The sequence below is a fragment of the Schistocerca serialis genome, chromosome 4 (genome assembly GCF_023864345.2).
Source record: "Schistocerca serialis cubense isolate TAMUIC-IGC-003099 chromosome 4, iqSchSeri2.2, whole genome shotgun sequence".
Lineage (NCBI taxonomy): Eukaryota > Metazoa > Arthropoda > Insecta > Orthoptera > Acrididae > Schistocerca > Schistocerca serialis.
This window is the reverse complement of record NC_064641.1, coordinates 629,596,001-629,611,242: the sequence shown is the minus strand read 5'-3', so window position 1 is coordinate 629,611,242 and position 15,242 is coordinate 629,596,001. Positions and strand designations below refer to the sequence as shown.

At 38.8% G+C, this 15,242-nt stretch overlaps 1 protein-coding gene across 2 annotated transcripts in view; it reads right to left on the bottom strand.

Annotated features, from left to right (window-relative positions):
• The window catches only part of LOC126475458 (integrator complex subunit 5), a 127,567-nt gene that overhangs the window by 52,477 nt on the left and 59,848 nt on the right, over positions 1-15,242 (bottom strand). For both annotated transcript variants that reach the window (XM_050103336.1, XM_050103337.1), the window contains exons 8-9: positions 8,855-9,079; positions 8,457-8,615 (exon numbers count right to left, since the gene is read on the bottom strand). In XM_050103336.1, the coding sequence (XP_049959293.1) occupies positions 8,457-8,615; positions 8,855-9,079 (384 nt within the window). The remainder of the gene's footprint in view (positions 1-8,456; positions 8,616-8,854; positions 9,080-15,242) is intronic.

The window sequence follows — 15,242 nt, the reverse complement described above, 5'->3', positions numbered from 1 at the left end:
GTTTTCCTTCACTGAGTTTTTTAACTGTTTCACTCAGTATCAGAAAGTTCATTGCTAAGCTGTTAGGAGTTTATGTACTATTCAGTTCAGATGCTGAATATTTATTTATATTTAATTACTGAGAAAATTAGAAGCATATTGCAATGTATATGCTATTACTTATTTTCCATGGTTCTTTGTTGTTGTCGTCATTCCAGAGACTGATCTGATGTAGCTCTCTATGCTACTCTATCCTGTGAAAGCTGCTTCATCTTCAAGTAACTACTGCACCCTACAGCCTTCTGAATCTGATTAGTGTATTCATCTCTTGGCCTCCCTCTAACGATTTTTGCCCTCCACACTGCCCTCCAATACTAAATTGGTGATCCCGTGATGCCTCAGAACATGTCCTACCAACGGATCCCTTCTTCTACTCAAGTTGTGCCACAAATTCCTCTTCTCCCCAATTCTATTCAGTACCTCCTTATTAGTTGCGTGATCTACCCATCTAATCTTCAGGATTCTTCTGTAGCACCACATTTCGAAAGCTTCTATTCTCTTCTTGTTGAAACTATTTATTATCCATGTTTCACATCCATACATGGCTACATTCCATACAAATACATTTAGAAAAGACTTCCTGACACTTAAATCTATATTCGATGTTAACAAATTTCTCTTCTTCAGAAATACTTTTCTTGCCATTGCCATTCTACATTTTATATCCTCTTTACCTAGACCATCATCATCAGTTATTTTGCTCCCCAAATAGCAAACTTCATCTACTACTTTAAGTGTCTCGTTTCCTAATCTAATTCCCTCAGCATCATCTGATTTAATTAGGCTACATTCATTATCCTCATTTTGCTTTTATTGATGTTCATCTTATATACTCCTTTCAAGACACTGTCCATTCCTTTCAACTGCTCTTCCAGGTCCTTTGCTGTCACTGACAGAATTACAATGCCATCAGCAAACTTCACAATTTTTATTTCTTCACCATGGATTTTAATTCCTACTCCAATTTTTTCTTTTGTTTCCTTTACTGCTTGCTCAATATTCAGATTGAATAACATCGGGTATAGGCTACAATCCTGTCTCACTCCCTTCCCAACCACTGCTTCCTTTTCATGCCCCTCGACTCTTACAACTGCCATCTGGTTTCTGTACAAATTGTAAATAGCCTTTCGCTCTCTGTATTTGACACCTGCCACCTTCAGAATTTGAAAGAGAGTATTCCAGTCAACACTGTAAAAACCTTTCTCCAAGTCTACAAACGCTAGAAATGAAGGTTTGCTTTTCCTTAATCTGTCTTCTAAGATAAGTTGTAGCGTCAGTATTGCCTCACGTGATCTAACATTTCTGCAGAATCCGAACCAATCTTCCCCAAGGTCAGCTTCTACCAGTTTTTCCATTCATCTGTAAGGAATTTGTGTCAGTATTTTGCAGCTGTAACTTATTAAGCTAATAGATCAGTAATATTCACCCCTGTCAACACCTGCTTTCTTAGGGATTGGAATTATTATATTCTTCTTGAAGTCTGAGGGTATTTCACCTGTCTCATATGTCTTCCTCACCAGAGGGTAGAGTTGTCAGGGCTGGTTCTCCCAAGGCTATCAGTAGTTCTAATGGAATGTTTTCTACTCCCGGGGCCTTGTTTCGACCTAGGTCTTTCAGTACTCTGTCAAAAACTTCAAGCAGTATCATATCTCCCATTCCATCTTCATCTACGACCTCTTCCATTTCCATAATATTGCCCCCAAGTACATCGCCCTTTTATAGACCCCCCTATATACTCCTTCCACCTTTCTGCTTTCCCTTTTTTGCTTAGAACTCGTTTTTCATCTGAGCTCTTGATTTCATACAAATGTTTCTCTTTTCTCCAAAGGTCTCTTTAACTTCCCTGTAGGCAGTATCTATCTTACCCCCAGTGGTATATGCCTCTATATCCTTTCATTAGTCCTCTAGCCATTCCTGCTTAGCTATTTTGCACTTCCTGTCAATCTCATTTTTGAGATGTTTGTATCCCTTTTCACCTGATTCATTTACTGTATTTTTGTATTCTCTCCTTTTATCAATTAAATTCAATATCTCTTCCGTTACTCAAGGATTTCTACTAGCACTCGTCTTTTTACCAACTTGATCCTCTGCTGTCTTCACTATTTCATCTCTCAGAGCTACCCATTCCTCTTCTACTGTATTTCTTTTCCCTGTTCCTGCCAATCGTTCCATAATGCTCTCTCTGAAAATCTCTACAAGCTCTGGTCCCTTCAGTTTATCCAGGTCCCATCTTGAATTCCCACCTTTTTGCAGTTTCTTCAGTTTTAATCTACAGTTCATAACCAATAGATTGTGATCAGAGTCCACATCTGCCCCTGGAAATGTCTTACAATTTAAAATCTGGTTCCTAAATCTCTGTCTTGCCATTATATAATCTACCTGAAACAGTCCAGTGTCTCCAGGTCTCTTCCGCATATACAACCTTCTTTTGTGATTCTTAAACCAAGTGTTAGCTATGATTAAGTTATGCTCTGAACAAAATTCTACCAGGCAGCTTCCTCTTTCATTCCATATCCCCAGTCCATATTCAGCTACTACTTTTCCTTCTCTTCCTTTTCCTACTATTGAATTCCAGTCCCCCATGACTATTAAATTTTCATCTCCCTTCACTGTCTGAATAATTTCTTTTATCCCATCATACATTTCTTCAATCTCTTCGCCATCTGCGGAGCTAGTTGGCATATAAACTTGTACTACTGTGGTAGATGTGAGCTTCGTCTCTATCTTGGCTACAATAATGGATTCACTATGCTGTTTGTAGTAACTGACTTGCGCTACTATTTCTTTATTCATTATTAAACCTACTCTGGCATTACCCCTATTTTATTTTGTATTTATAGCCCTGTATTCACCTGACTAGAAGTCTTGTTCGTCCTGCCACCGAACTTCACTAATTCCCACTATATCTAACTCCAACCTATGCATTTTCCTTTTTAAATTTTCTAACCCACCTGCCCGATTAAGGGATCTGACATTCCATGCTCCGATCCGTAGAACACCAGTTTTCTTTCTCCTGATAACAAGATTCTCCTGAGTAGTCCCCGCCCAGACATCCGATTGGGGGACTATTTTACCTCTGGAATATTTTACCCAAGAGGATGTCATAATCATTTAACCATACAGTAAAGCTGCATGCCCTTGGAAAAAATTATGGCTGTAGTTTCCCCTTGCTTTCAGCCGTTCACAGTACCAGCACTGCAAGGTCGTTTTGATTAATCTTACAAGGCCAGATCAGTCAATCATCTAGACTGTTGTCCCTGCAACTACTGAAAAGGCTACTGCCCCTCTTCAGGAACAACACATTTGTCTGGCCTCTCAACCGATACCCCTCCATTGTGGTTGCACCTACGATACGGCTATCTGTATCGCTGAGGCACTCAAGCCTCCCCACCAACGGCAAGGTCCATGGTTAATGGGGGGAGAGGGGGGGGGGGGTTCTTTGTATATGCTACAAACAAAATATGCAGCTTGCAGTGTTACATTTTACACAGCAAGTACAGCAATCCTGTCAATAAACAAAATGTAACGGTTGGCCTTTGTCTACATAACATTATGAAACCTTTGTGGACTGCAGCCAGCCAGAAAACATGTTTGACTTATGGTCCTTATTCAGTATCTTACAGCACATGTCCTATTATGACATATAATATATTGTTTCCTACCCTTGCCCTCAATATACGTGGGTCCCTCTCGTCCTGTGATCTGTGTGGCTTGTCCTTTGTTTTTAACCTTCTCCAACTACCGGGTCTCTTCTCCCTGAGGAACGAATATCAGTTTTGAAAGCTAGGAAGCGTGTCACTTTTATTTTTATGTGTGTATATTAACAGCAGTACACATTTCAACTCCTGATGGTAGGTACTGACCTGCAATTCTGTCTCATAATTTATAACATTTCTTGACTGAATTTTCTTTTGATACAATTTATAATTTGTTTTACTTACATAAGGACTGCACTCTGGACAGAACTGACTGAAGAGTTCCTTGTTTCATGTCTGACAGCAGCATCTGACCATAAAAACTCTTTTATATAATTCTTTTCACTGGTGAAATGAATCATCCATTTTATCATGTAGTGTCATCTTCTGTGTGTTTTCGATAAATCTTAATCATATCACACTTTCAGTCCACTGAATATCAACAAAGGTAATGCTATAGAGGAAAGACTGTTGGGACATTTAAAAATCATATATGGATCATAATCTTACTTTATTCTGAGCAAGGCTGCTACGAATGAAAAATAGATGACCAGACAAGAGTGCAACTAATGATTTTGTTTTTAAAACTTTGGTAAATATGGATTTTCAGATCAACATGCATCCATCTATCAAGACATATGTTGGTATAAAATACACTATTATTACTGGTTAATTATCAAATTATACCAAATCTCATTAACAGCTAGTCACAAACTGTACAAATAAATGGATACTGAATTTATCTTTCAAACTATTTGTAAGTTTCAGAATTAGTGGTGTACTGCCAGTATCCAAGTTTCAGATAATCAGGATACAAATCAAGTGCTTAAGAAATGTCTGAACAGGCATGCAGTTGAATAAAGAAACTTTATAGCAACGGGGAACATGATAAGATGTGTTAAGAAACAAAAGCAGCAGGAAAAGTCAAACAGTTGAAAGTCCACATTGGAAGATCAACAATATACTGAAAAGGATATATTGTTCCTCGCCGTAAAGATGACCCATTTAGACGCAGACAGACACAATGCAAAGACCGTTATACTTTGAGTGTTCAGCCAAAGCTTTCTTCAGAAAACACACGTACATTCACACAAGCAAGCACAACTCATGCACACATGGCCGCCCATCTCTGATCACTCTAGCCAGAATCAGCAGGAAAACTCACAGATAAATAGACTAGTGGCTGACCTTCATTACAAATAAATGTAATGTAATGTGCTGAAATAAACAAAAAGAAAGGACACTGTTAGACTACACAATCAGCAGTCAGTTACTGAAACAATTCACAACATCAAGTACCTAGAAGCATGTACTTGGAGTCATTCAAAAGTGGAAAGGCTACTTAAACCTATATGTGGAGAAGGTAGATACCAGTCAGAGACATTTGAAGACTCCTACGAAAGTGCAGTTCTTTCACAAACAGGGTTTCTAACAAAAGTCACATTCAGTCAATTCCTGAACATAATTAGAGCCTTGGGCTCTTACTAAAAAGGTAAGTGCCTCAGCTTGAACAGTTAAAACCAAATAAAAATGACTTTATAATATGAAGATATGTTTGTTTCACCAATGATCAAGGTAATTTATCCTTAAAACTCTTATTTTGTGTACAATCAATCTTCGAAAAGTTCATGAATATAAAGACTAAAGAGGCACAAGTCACTAGAGAAACTGTACCACTTAGTAGACACTTGTGTCCAGCAGGTTCACAGGCTGAATGGTCAGTGTAGATGGGTGCCATGTGGAGGGCGCATTTGATACCTGGTACTGTCAAGGATTTTTCCTTGGTGGGAGGACTGGACTAGAATGCACTCAGCCTCATGATGCCAATTGTGGAGCTACCTGTTTCAGAGGTCTGCAGGGTCTAAATGCTGACAACTGCCAAAAGTGCACCACTGTGCTGACCCCCCCCCCCCTCCCCCCCAATACCGCCGTATGACAGAGGATGACACAGTGGCCAGTCAACACTGCATCTACTTCAGTACCTAATCATAAAGTTTCATTTTTGTTCTACTTTTGTTAGATTCATGAGTCATATATGAGGTACTATTTGGCAAGAAGCTACACATTTGCTTAAAACAATATATATTAACACATGCAGAACTTGCAGAGTCACATTTTTCAAAATAAAAGTTTCTGTGTCATCACATGTTCTTCCCTTATTCGTAACTAAAGTTCTAATGTGGAGTTTCAATTAAGTGATTAAAACTCAGCAGAATGTAAGTCTGGTCAGTTGACAATCGTAACATACAAACATGCCATATCATTTCTGTCGTATCTGAACTGCACTAGTCATGGCGATCTCATTATCAGATGAAGCAACAGGAATGTCTGCTTCAGTACCAAATCTTAGCCTGCATATGTTAACACAGCTCTGGATCTTCATACAAAAAGTGGTCTTTAGATAAGAGAGCAAAGTCAGATGATGAAATATTTATTCTGTGACACGACCTGTAGTTCATCAGTTTGCAATTGTACATAATCAACAAGAATTCTCCCGCAGAGTTTGTACCGTCAAATATACACACATCTCAAGATTGGAAATTTTTAGTTGTCTTTGATGACAATATAACATAACATTCTCAATGAAAAACATTCTTTTTCTGTCCTGATCAAGAATCACATAATAAGAATCCCCACTTACCAACATGTTCATAAAAATATCAAATGTAAAAAGCATTTTTGTACTCTAGCTGTTTTTATAATTTTACTAGCTCCAACAGCAATGTTCTGTGGACACATTGCTGCTAATTTCTTTGTAATCTGCCAGCATTGAACAAAACCACATCTATTGTATATCTGTGTGTGGACATATGAACAAACTGCACCACTCCAGGTGTTGATTTCTCTCCCCTAGGTCATGTATGGAAGAACAGGAAATTTCAGAAAAATTTGGCTCTGGTTACTACTTTATACACATTTCTTACTTACGTTTTCAACATTAATGAACATACTCATGTTTAGCACTAACATTTCTACTGTCAGCATAATAACATTGTCTTTCTCAATCCCTTTGTAAGCTATGACCACAGTGATAAACTTGGACAAAATGATATACTCTTCTTTGAAGACACGACAAAATGCATTAATACTGTCCAGAGCAACTGCTCTCGTAGCTTGCAGAACCCAGGCTCAAATGTGTCAATAATGGATTACTGATCTACCGTATCTAATGCAGCCAAAGAGCACTCTTACAAACTCTTTTAAATCCTTCAGTTCAGATCTTTTGTTTCACCTGAATGGATGTGAGGTTTGCCTTTTACTTGTAACAAAATCTCAAATTACCTTTAAGTTGGACTTCGAATTAATGCAGTTTTCAGGGATCATTTGTTTCTTGTACGAATTGTAACTGTGGATATAATAATCCTCATAAATATGTTCCAACATTTGATCATCAATTCTCCAGAGCATATTTGTTCATAATATTTTGGGGAAGAAAGTGTATATTCATCTGACTGGTAGTTCCTTCAGATGCTGGATATAATATTTCAGAACTGTTGGACCTTTCATGTCCTCCTTTTCTTCTCCACTGTCCAATACACTGTCTCTGTTACTCTCCATTAATGATCTGCAAAAATGCAGTGAGATATAGCAGCCGTGATGTACTCTGAATTTCAAATCGTCTAGGACACACAATCAATAAACACTGTGGCTAAGACAATTTTAAATTTCGAGTATTCATCTCCAATATGTCTGTATGTATTTCTGTTAATACTCCACAGTATTTTTGTATTATGGTATCACATAAGATGCATGAAAAAGGCCCAGCTTCACCTCAATTGCATCTTCATTTTCCAGCGCACAAATTCAGCATGCCTTTTTATACAACAACTTAACAGTGTTCGAAAGACTCATCTAGCTTCCACCTACTCAGGTCTGCCATTAGTATATGTCCTTCACAACTGAACACAGCAACACTCTCAGTTGTACTGTTTATACAGTGACAACATAGTAAGGCTAGTATATTGACCTTCAGATGGCACTAGTGGCTGCATATGAAGTTTTATAGATGAATGGCACTGATATTTATTCAAACAGGTACAACATTATATTTTTAGTTTCCAGTTTGCTTTATCTGCTCAAACTAGGGTACTTTTCACGTAATAGGCGAATTAAAAGGGAGAAGATGATACAAAGTAGTGGGTGATTTGTCATGGATTTGTTTAGTCAGCTTGAGAGCATCTCGCAAATGCTTTAGAAACACCATAGGGAGACAGTAAAAGAGGCATAGCATAACAGAGTGTCTTACCATCAAAATTCCAGCTCCCACATTCTGAAACTAATCAAGAAACACACTACTTCCCACTATGTACAATTCACATAATGAAAACTAAGGTAAAATCAGGAAAAATTCAGGCTCATGTGGAGGGTACCAACACTTACTCTGTAAACCATTAACCAACGAAATAGGAACAGAGAGGGAGGGGCAGATCATTCTGGTACACTATGTGCTCTATGCAACACACCATACATTTGGCTGCAGAGAGTTACACATAGATTATGATACACAGTAACACGAATGTGACATTACAATTAGCCATTCTGTAATGTTTAATCTGTATTTCAAAACTATACCTTAAGCATATAACCTTTTTTTCATATTTGTCACTTTCTTTATGAAACCAAAGACGTATCAGCACGCTCCTTTACACAGGCATTAACAATCAATCATTGCCTCAATGACCTAAGCACAGCAATAACTAACAAAGTTTATACGATTATTACCTAAAAGCCTCACAGCAGTCTGCATACGAAGCATGTCTCTACTAAGAAGTAATGGTTTAATCATTGACAAATCTTTCCTGAGAGACTCCAACAACTCAATAGTGCAGTTACCCGGCTCCGTGCTTCGTAGCTGTATGTCTATCTCACGCAATAGTAACTCTGAAACACACAGAACAAATCCATCCATCAGATAAGGATTCCTTTTCTTATTTTTTGTAATTGAGTAGTAGTATTTCTTATGCTCATAAAATGTATTACAACTGCAGAAGATTGTGATGATGGGACAAAAGATAAAAAGTTGAGATTTTTCTGTGTTAACTGGTACAAAGAGAGAGAGAGAGAGAGAGAGAGAGAGAGAGAGAGAGAGCACAAAGATAATCTTGTTTTGATTTATTTACCTAAAAGGTCCCTGCTACATTTTTGCACTGTTCTACTTTGCTCTATGTTCTCAGGTTTCACTTCTGGTGAGGCAGCATCCAATAACAGTTTAAGTATCTGTGTGCCTCCTTTCTCACAGCGTAATGACAGATGTATCACCAGGTCTTCCAGGGCCTCACGGCTCCCAAAATAGTTGCACCAGTCAGGGGCCAACATTGCCAACTGCGGCAGCATAGCTGGAGTTACTGTTATATAACATAAAACCTTAATATATTCTTATACAATTTTCTCAACAAAGACAAAATGTGCAACATCTGTTTTATGGCATTTGCACCAGAGATAAGAGAATTACAAATAACAACTGCCTAGCAAACAAAACACTATAATAATTTGATGATAAATTTATTTTTGATATCAAACAGGAAGTGTAGAACCACAATTTATGTGCAATATGACAAAAATATGGTTGACAACTGATATCTGTAGATAACTATCTCACAACACTTATATTCCATAACAAACATTATCAGTGATAATATTTCTCTTTTCTCAAAAAGATAATTCAAAGGACTGTTATAATATTAAGACGAAAACAACACTAGAAATACTTTAAGGGTTGAAAATATGTACAAAAAGGGGACAGTCAGAAACACACATATGAATTCAATATCCTTCTAGAGCATATCAAATGTCTTAAAAACGAAGTATTTTAATAAACTTCAAAGTAGGAGTGCAACACCATTAAAAGTCATTCTATTGTATAGCAGTTCAATAAAACACCAACAACGAAAATTCCTGGCTGGAATAGTATGTAAAGTAAAGGGAAGACTGCCACTTACCTAAAGCTGACTGGTGTGTGGTGCATATAAAAATTTTGATACAGTATTTACACTTGGTTTAGAGCTCTTGCCCTTCCTCTAACAAAAGTACACATATTAACACACACACTATCACAGACATCCAAATGCTCACACCCATGGCCGCAGTGAGATTGACTGTTGATTGTTGATTATTGAGGGCAGTTGCCTGCGCAGGTGAAGGTCGGGAGGGGGTATGGAAGGACGCATGGGGCGGGGAGAGGGTAGTGAAATGGCGTGAGGCACGCCTTTCAAAAGATGAATCAGAGGCTGCACAACAATGAGTAAACTATTTATTTTTGCGAGCAACATATCTGTTCACCTGCATATAAGAGGTAGAGAGATAGAGGCGGCAGGGAGGGGGGGGGGGGGGGGGCCGAGATAAGTTCAATTGCATTGAAAAAGTGGAAGTGATAAGGTGGTATAGTGTTATGACTATGTCCATATTTATAAGTTACCTCACTGGTAACAATGTCAGGAATTGTGGTGTATGAAATAACATGGGTTCTAATAATCCTATTTTTTTAGTGTATCATCCACAATAACTTCATGTTGTCAGAACCAGTGAATAATCCTTTCGAGAGGACAGGGTTGGAGCCTTATCCTTTAAAACTGAATGGTACAAAACGTTGTTGAGAATAATTACCCAAGAAGTTTCTACTCTTGGTAACAAAGTATTTTCAAAATTTAAAAAGTTTCACAATTCATTTCTGCAGGGTACTCCGACATTTCCTTTGATTTGAAAAGCAGGTGTCAGCTGGGATTAAAGCCATGGTAGGTACCAGCATGCAAAAGGATAATTCTACCACCTCTGCCAGCAGGGAGTGCCATACCTTCTCTTTTGCTACCAGTCCAACCTCTCATAACAATATGACCAGCATTAACCCGTATTTTGTCAATAGAAATAATGTCCACGAAATTAATGTCTTTTACTTCAGAAAGAATTCTGCATGGCCATGTGGTTATATTTGTTCATTCCATCAACATTTTACGGCCTGAGATATTTTTGTATTTAAAACAGAGACTGTGCAGAACCAATCACAAAGACGATTTGCTGCCTTCAAAATTTTTGGCCTCATGCAATGCTGTATGCATCTTATCTAATGCAGGCAAACGTCTGTGATGATGATAACTGTATAGGTGATGCCGAATTGCATCTTGTGTGAAATGATCCAGATTTGTTATATATTTCTGAATACTTCTATTCTTGTACTGCATATGAAGACAAATGGGTTCTGTGTTGCTTCCCTCCTTCCTTCCTGTATTTTTCTTTACCAATACAAAGTACGTTCATTTCACTAACCTTAAACATGGCTGCAGATCACAAGACTACTCTGGAAACTGGTAAGAGCGGTCCCCCATCTTCCATTTCACTTTCACTGAGTTCTTGCACATTGCACACAAGTTGTCGCAATTGTCCTTTAAATGCAATTCATTGTCCAGCTTTCTTTCTTGTGTGTTTGGGTCTACCACACCAAAAACAAACAAACAAACAAACACACACACACACACACACACACACACACACACACACACACACACACACACACAATGATGACAACAAATACTCACGTTTCATACACAACACTAGCCAAGCAATGGAAGTGAAATGACCACTTATTGTGAAGAGTTCAGGCATGACACTGAATACTCCGATTACAGGAAACCAGCTCTGATGCACTAAGTGTCAACTAACAAGGAATTTTACTTACACTTTAGTTGGATATCCTTTGATTCAGTTCACAAGTTTTGAAGCACACTGTATTGGATTTGATCATGACCAGGTGCAGTACTCATGAGCTTCACATGTCGTCAATCCATCTCCCATACAGAAAAAGGACAGTCGTATGACTCAGAATTGTTAGATCTTAAGTCCAACTCAACCCTCTGTAAGGCCACAAAGTAGCTGCAGAATGGTGGATCCTGGCTGGTAGTGGCAGTAGCCAACGCAAAATGCTCTGTATAGTTTGGGTGATGTGCCCATGCAATGTTTGGAGACACCCCTGCTTCAACATGACTGAATTTACCAAAACTCCTCATGATGGGTACCCACACTTTCACAGAACAAGTGGAGCACTGGATACCCCAGGAACACTTTACATGACATTTCCCTGCTCTCCTAGTTGTGCATCATGCTTTGGCTCTCACTACTCAAGAGCCTGCAAGGTTTCTTGCTGTTGGTCAGCATTTAAACTGAAGCAGAGTTGTATGCCTGACTGGGCTCACTGGGAAGCACTCAGCAGTCCAGCACGACACAGGCTACCTTCTAAGATCACCTGAGGACTTTGAAGTGGATATGACAGTGTCACGGTGGATGACACTTGTTATGTGGTTCTCCAATTCCTAGAAGCTGCCTTGGTGTTCAAAACCAACCACCTGGCTGAACAGTGTCCAATTTGTTCTGCTGACCATGCATCTTGGGAGCATTCTTTTGCAGACTGTTCCACTTGGCAGGTGGATCCAGAGGGGGTACTGGTCACTTGAATGAAAATCAACAGTAAATTTCCACTGAGCAGAATATGTGAGAGCTGGAGAGCAGAAAAAGATATATAGTAGGACCTTGATAATCCAGCAAGCTTGGGGATTTGTCAATGCCGGATTATCTAGTATGCCCGATTATCTAGGCCATTTTTAAAAACTTCCTGTTTAAGAAATAAAATGGATAATCCTACAAGTAAAACTTATGGTTTTAATGTGCAAAAATAAGTACCTGTTATTTATTAAACACTGGTTTGAAAAATCAAGAACAAAGTATCTAATAAAATTTGATACCTACATTTTGGCACAGTTTAATTGGAATCATTATCTTTAGGAATAGCACAGATAACTGACATTCTCAAGGGCACGGAATACATCCAACTAATACCAACCACTCAAGGTTTCACTGAAATTTTCTTTTGAGTCCTTTAGAACATTACAGAAATGCTACTAAGTTTCTCAAATTGAGCTGTGTTTTTTTTTTTTTTTTTTTTTTTACATATGCTTCTGAAGACTCACCCCGATGGGGTGTGAACATCACTCTCAGTTTCTGGTGGTGGAGGTTGAAAATACTTCTTAACTTCACATTGTCAGTCAACCCTTCTTTGCCAGCCAAATTTCTGTCAATATTGAACCATTTGTCAAATTCTTCTGCTGAAAGCGCACTCAGTTCATTAGAGGTGCAAAAGTTATCACTCGTACAATTCCAGAGCGACCAGTTTTTGAGTCATCATCATTTACATCGTTTTTCATCTTGACTCAGTGAAGCAGAAAACAATTACTGATGAGGTGCCGTTCCAAATGGTTCCAATGTTCCTTAAAGGCATCCGATTTTACTGCCAACTGCACCGAGCTGAAAATATGGGTAAATTCCTGATGCTTGCCGGGTATATGGCTGAGGATGACCCAGTATCAGTGTTGAAATAAATGGACTGGCTCATGTTGAAGATCCACAGCACCCAAGACACGAGGGTCCCTAATACCCAACCCCTAGGACAAGTAGATTTGAGCCCCATATACATTACGGGCACTGAAATGTCCCAGTTGTAGAAATGATCATGGGTGTTGTTCTATGAGATCTGTGAGAGTCTCAGATTCTCCTGCTTCTTGTGGTGTTAGCTATAGACAGCATGTAGTGAGTCTTTGGTCCACATAAATTTCAGCTTCAACTGCTGGTAGGTCAGTAATCATGGACAGAGTAGAGGAGTGGTGTGTGTTATTTATAACACAGTTTCCCACTCCCTGCCCCACATTTGGCCCTTCCCCCTGTTATGTGATCCTTACAGTGGTGGGTACAGCCCTATAGCATAGGGGTGTTTCTTGTAAACACAAGCACAGAAGACTTTCTGCACTAGGAGTTTCAGTTCCTCCAAACGTATCCTGAACCCATTGATTTTCCACTATAGCATGGGAGTCATATTATCTGCAAGATTTCTCTTTCAACCTATCCCCGTGCCGGGGTGGAGATCTGTATGGGCTGGAAGTTTACTTAACACATTTGAGATGGCACCTGAGTCTCAGTCATGTTGTTCTATAAAACCTTTGAGACTCACAGATTCTCCTGCTTCTTGTAGTGTTAGCTATCAACAGCATTTAGTGAGTCTTTGATTCACATGAACTTCAGCTGCAATTGCTGGTAGGCAAGTGCTACAGAGAAGAGGAGTGCCGTCTCGAGAGGGCTAACTTTATTACAAAACGAATTATTCTCAAGAACAGAATCACCTTTATCATTATTGCTGAAATCAATTGAAAGCACTATCACCTTCCATGTCTTTCAGGTCTTAAGATGCCATTGTTTTATTGGAACCCTCCCCAGAATCATAAAAACATTCATTCACACAGTCATCGAGATCTTCATTCTCAGTGGAAACATCTGAATAATCATAGTCCGAAACCCCTGAAAGTATTTCACATTCATTTATTTCCTTCCTTTTCTGAATAGGGCCATCTCTAACACCAGGAAGAACTTCATAACGAAAACAGTAATTTTTTGAAATATCAAAATACAATCAAAATGCTAAATAAGCAAAAAGCATACGAAGGCAATCAATTTTGATACCTAAATAGACAAAGTAGTTTAAATACATCACAGCAATGTTGTCTACAGCACCACGTATAAAACACAAAGGTGTCACGCAAAACTTGGGATCTCTCCACACTGTGTTAAGGGGTTAAAGGGTTGCCACAGACAGACTTTGTATTCCACTGTCTCCGAAGTGGAATCATTACAACTGTCAGACAGAATGGGAATTGGATGGTCTGACTGTTTACAACCTGTCTTCTGTGATTTGCACTTCCCTTTTGGTTTTTTTGTCAGAGGAGACTTCAGAGGAGTGTTCGTAGCAATGGCAGTGGCAGTGCTGGTCTGTTTACTGAATCTGCCTACCGAGGTGCTGAAAGCTCTACAATGTTAGCAACCAAGGGCTTTTCGGATTTTCTACAGGGAGCTATATGTTTTGTAATAACAGCATCTTTGCAATTACACTTACAAACACAGATTTCAGTTCTGGCACTATTAATACCTGTTAGTGAAGAGGCATCAGCCTTCTGAATATGCTTTTTGATGGCTGGAAAAAAAAAAAACATTTTGTTGTTTTTAGCTCCTATACTTCCTTTTTCCAAGGTAGAACTGCAGTCTCTATTCCAGACAGGGTGATACCCCGAACAATTTCTGAAGTGATGAACAAATGACTCCATTGTGGGTGGCCTTACCACATTTGACACAAGTGGCTTCTCCCTTACCTGCAAGAATGGTGTGCTCACATTTAAAACAGCACTATGGGTAGTGTACGTAAGGCTTCATGTTTAAGCGAATTAATCCTGCCTTCATATGCTCTGGAAGTGTTATGCTACTGAATGTAAGAATAAAGACATCTGCTTTCACCAATTTGCCATCTACCCCTCTCATCATAGGTATTTTGCACATTAATCCCACCTTCTTGAGCCCACTCATCTTCTTTGGGAATATCTGTAATATCTCTGCATGACACAACACCTTTGCTACATCTTGAGGTCTCGGGTATTCTGCCGGATGTCAGTATCTTTCTTGCACAATAGTTCAACACCATGACTT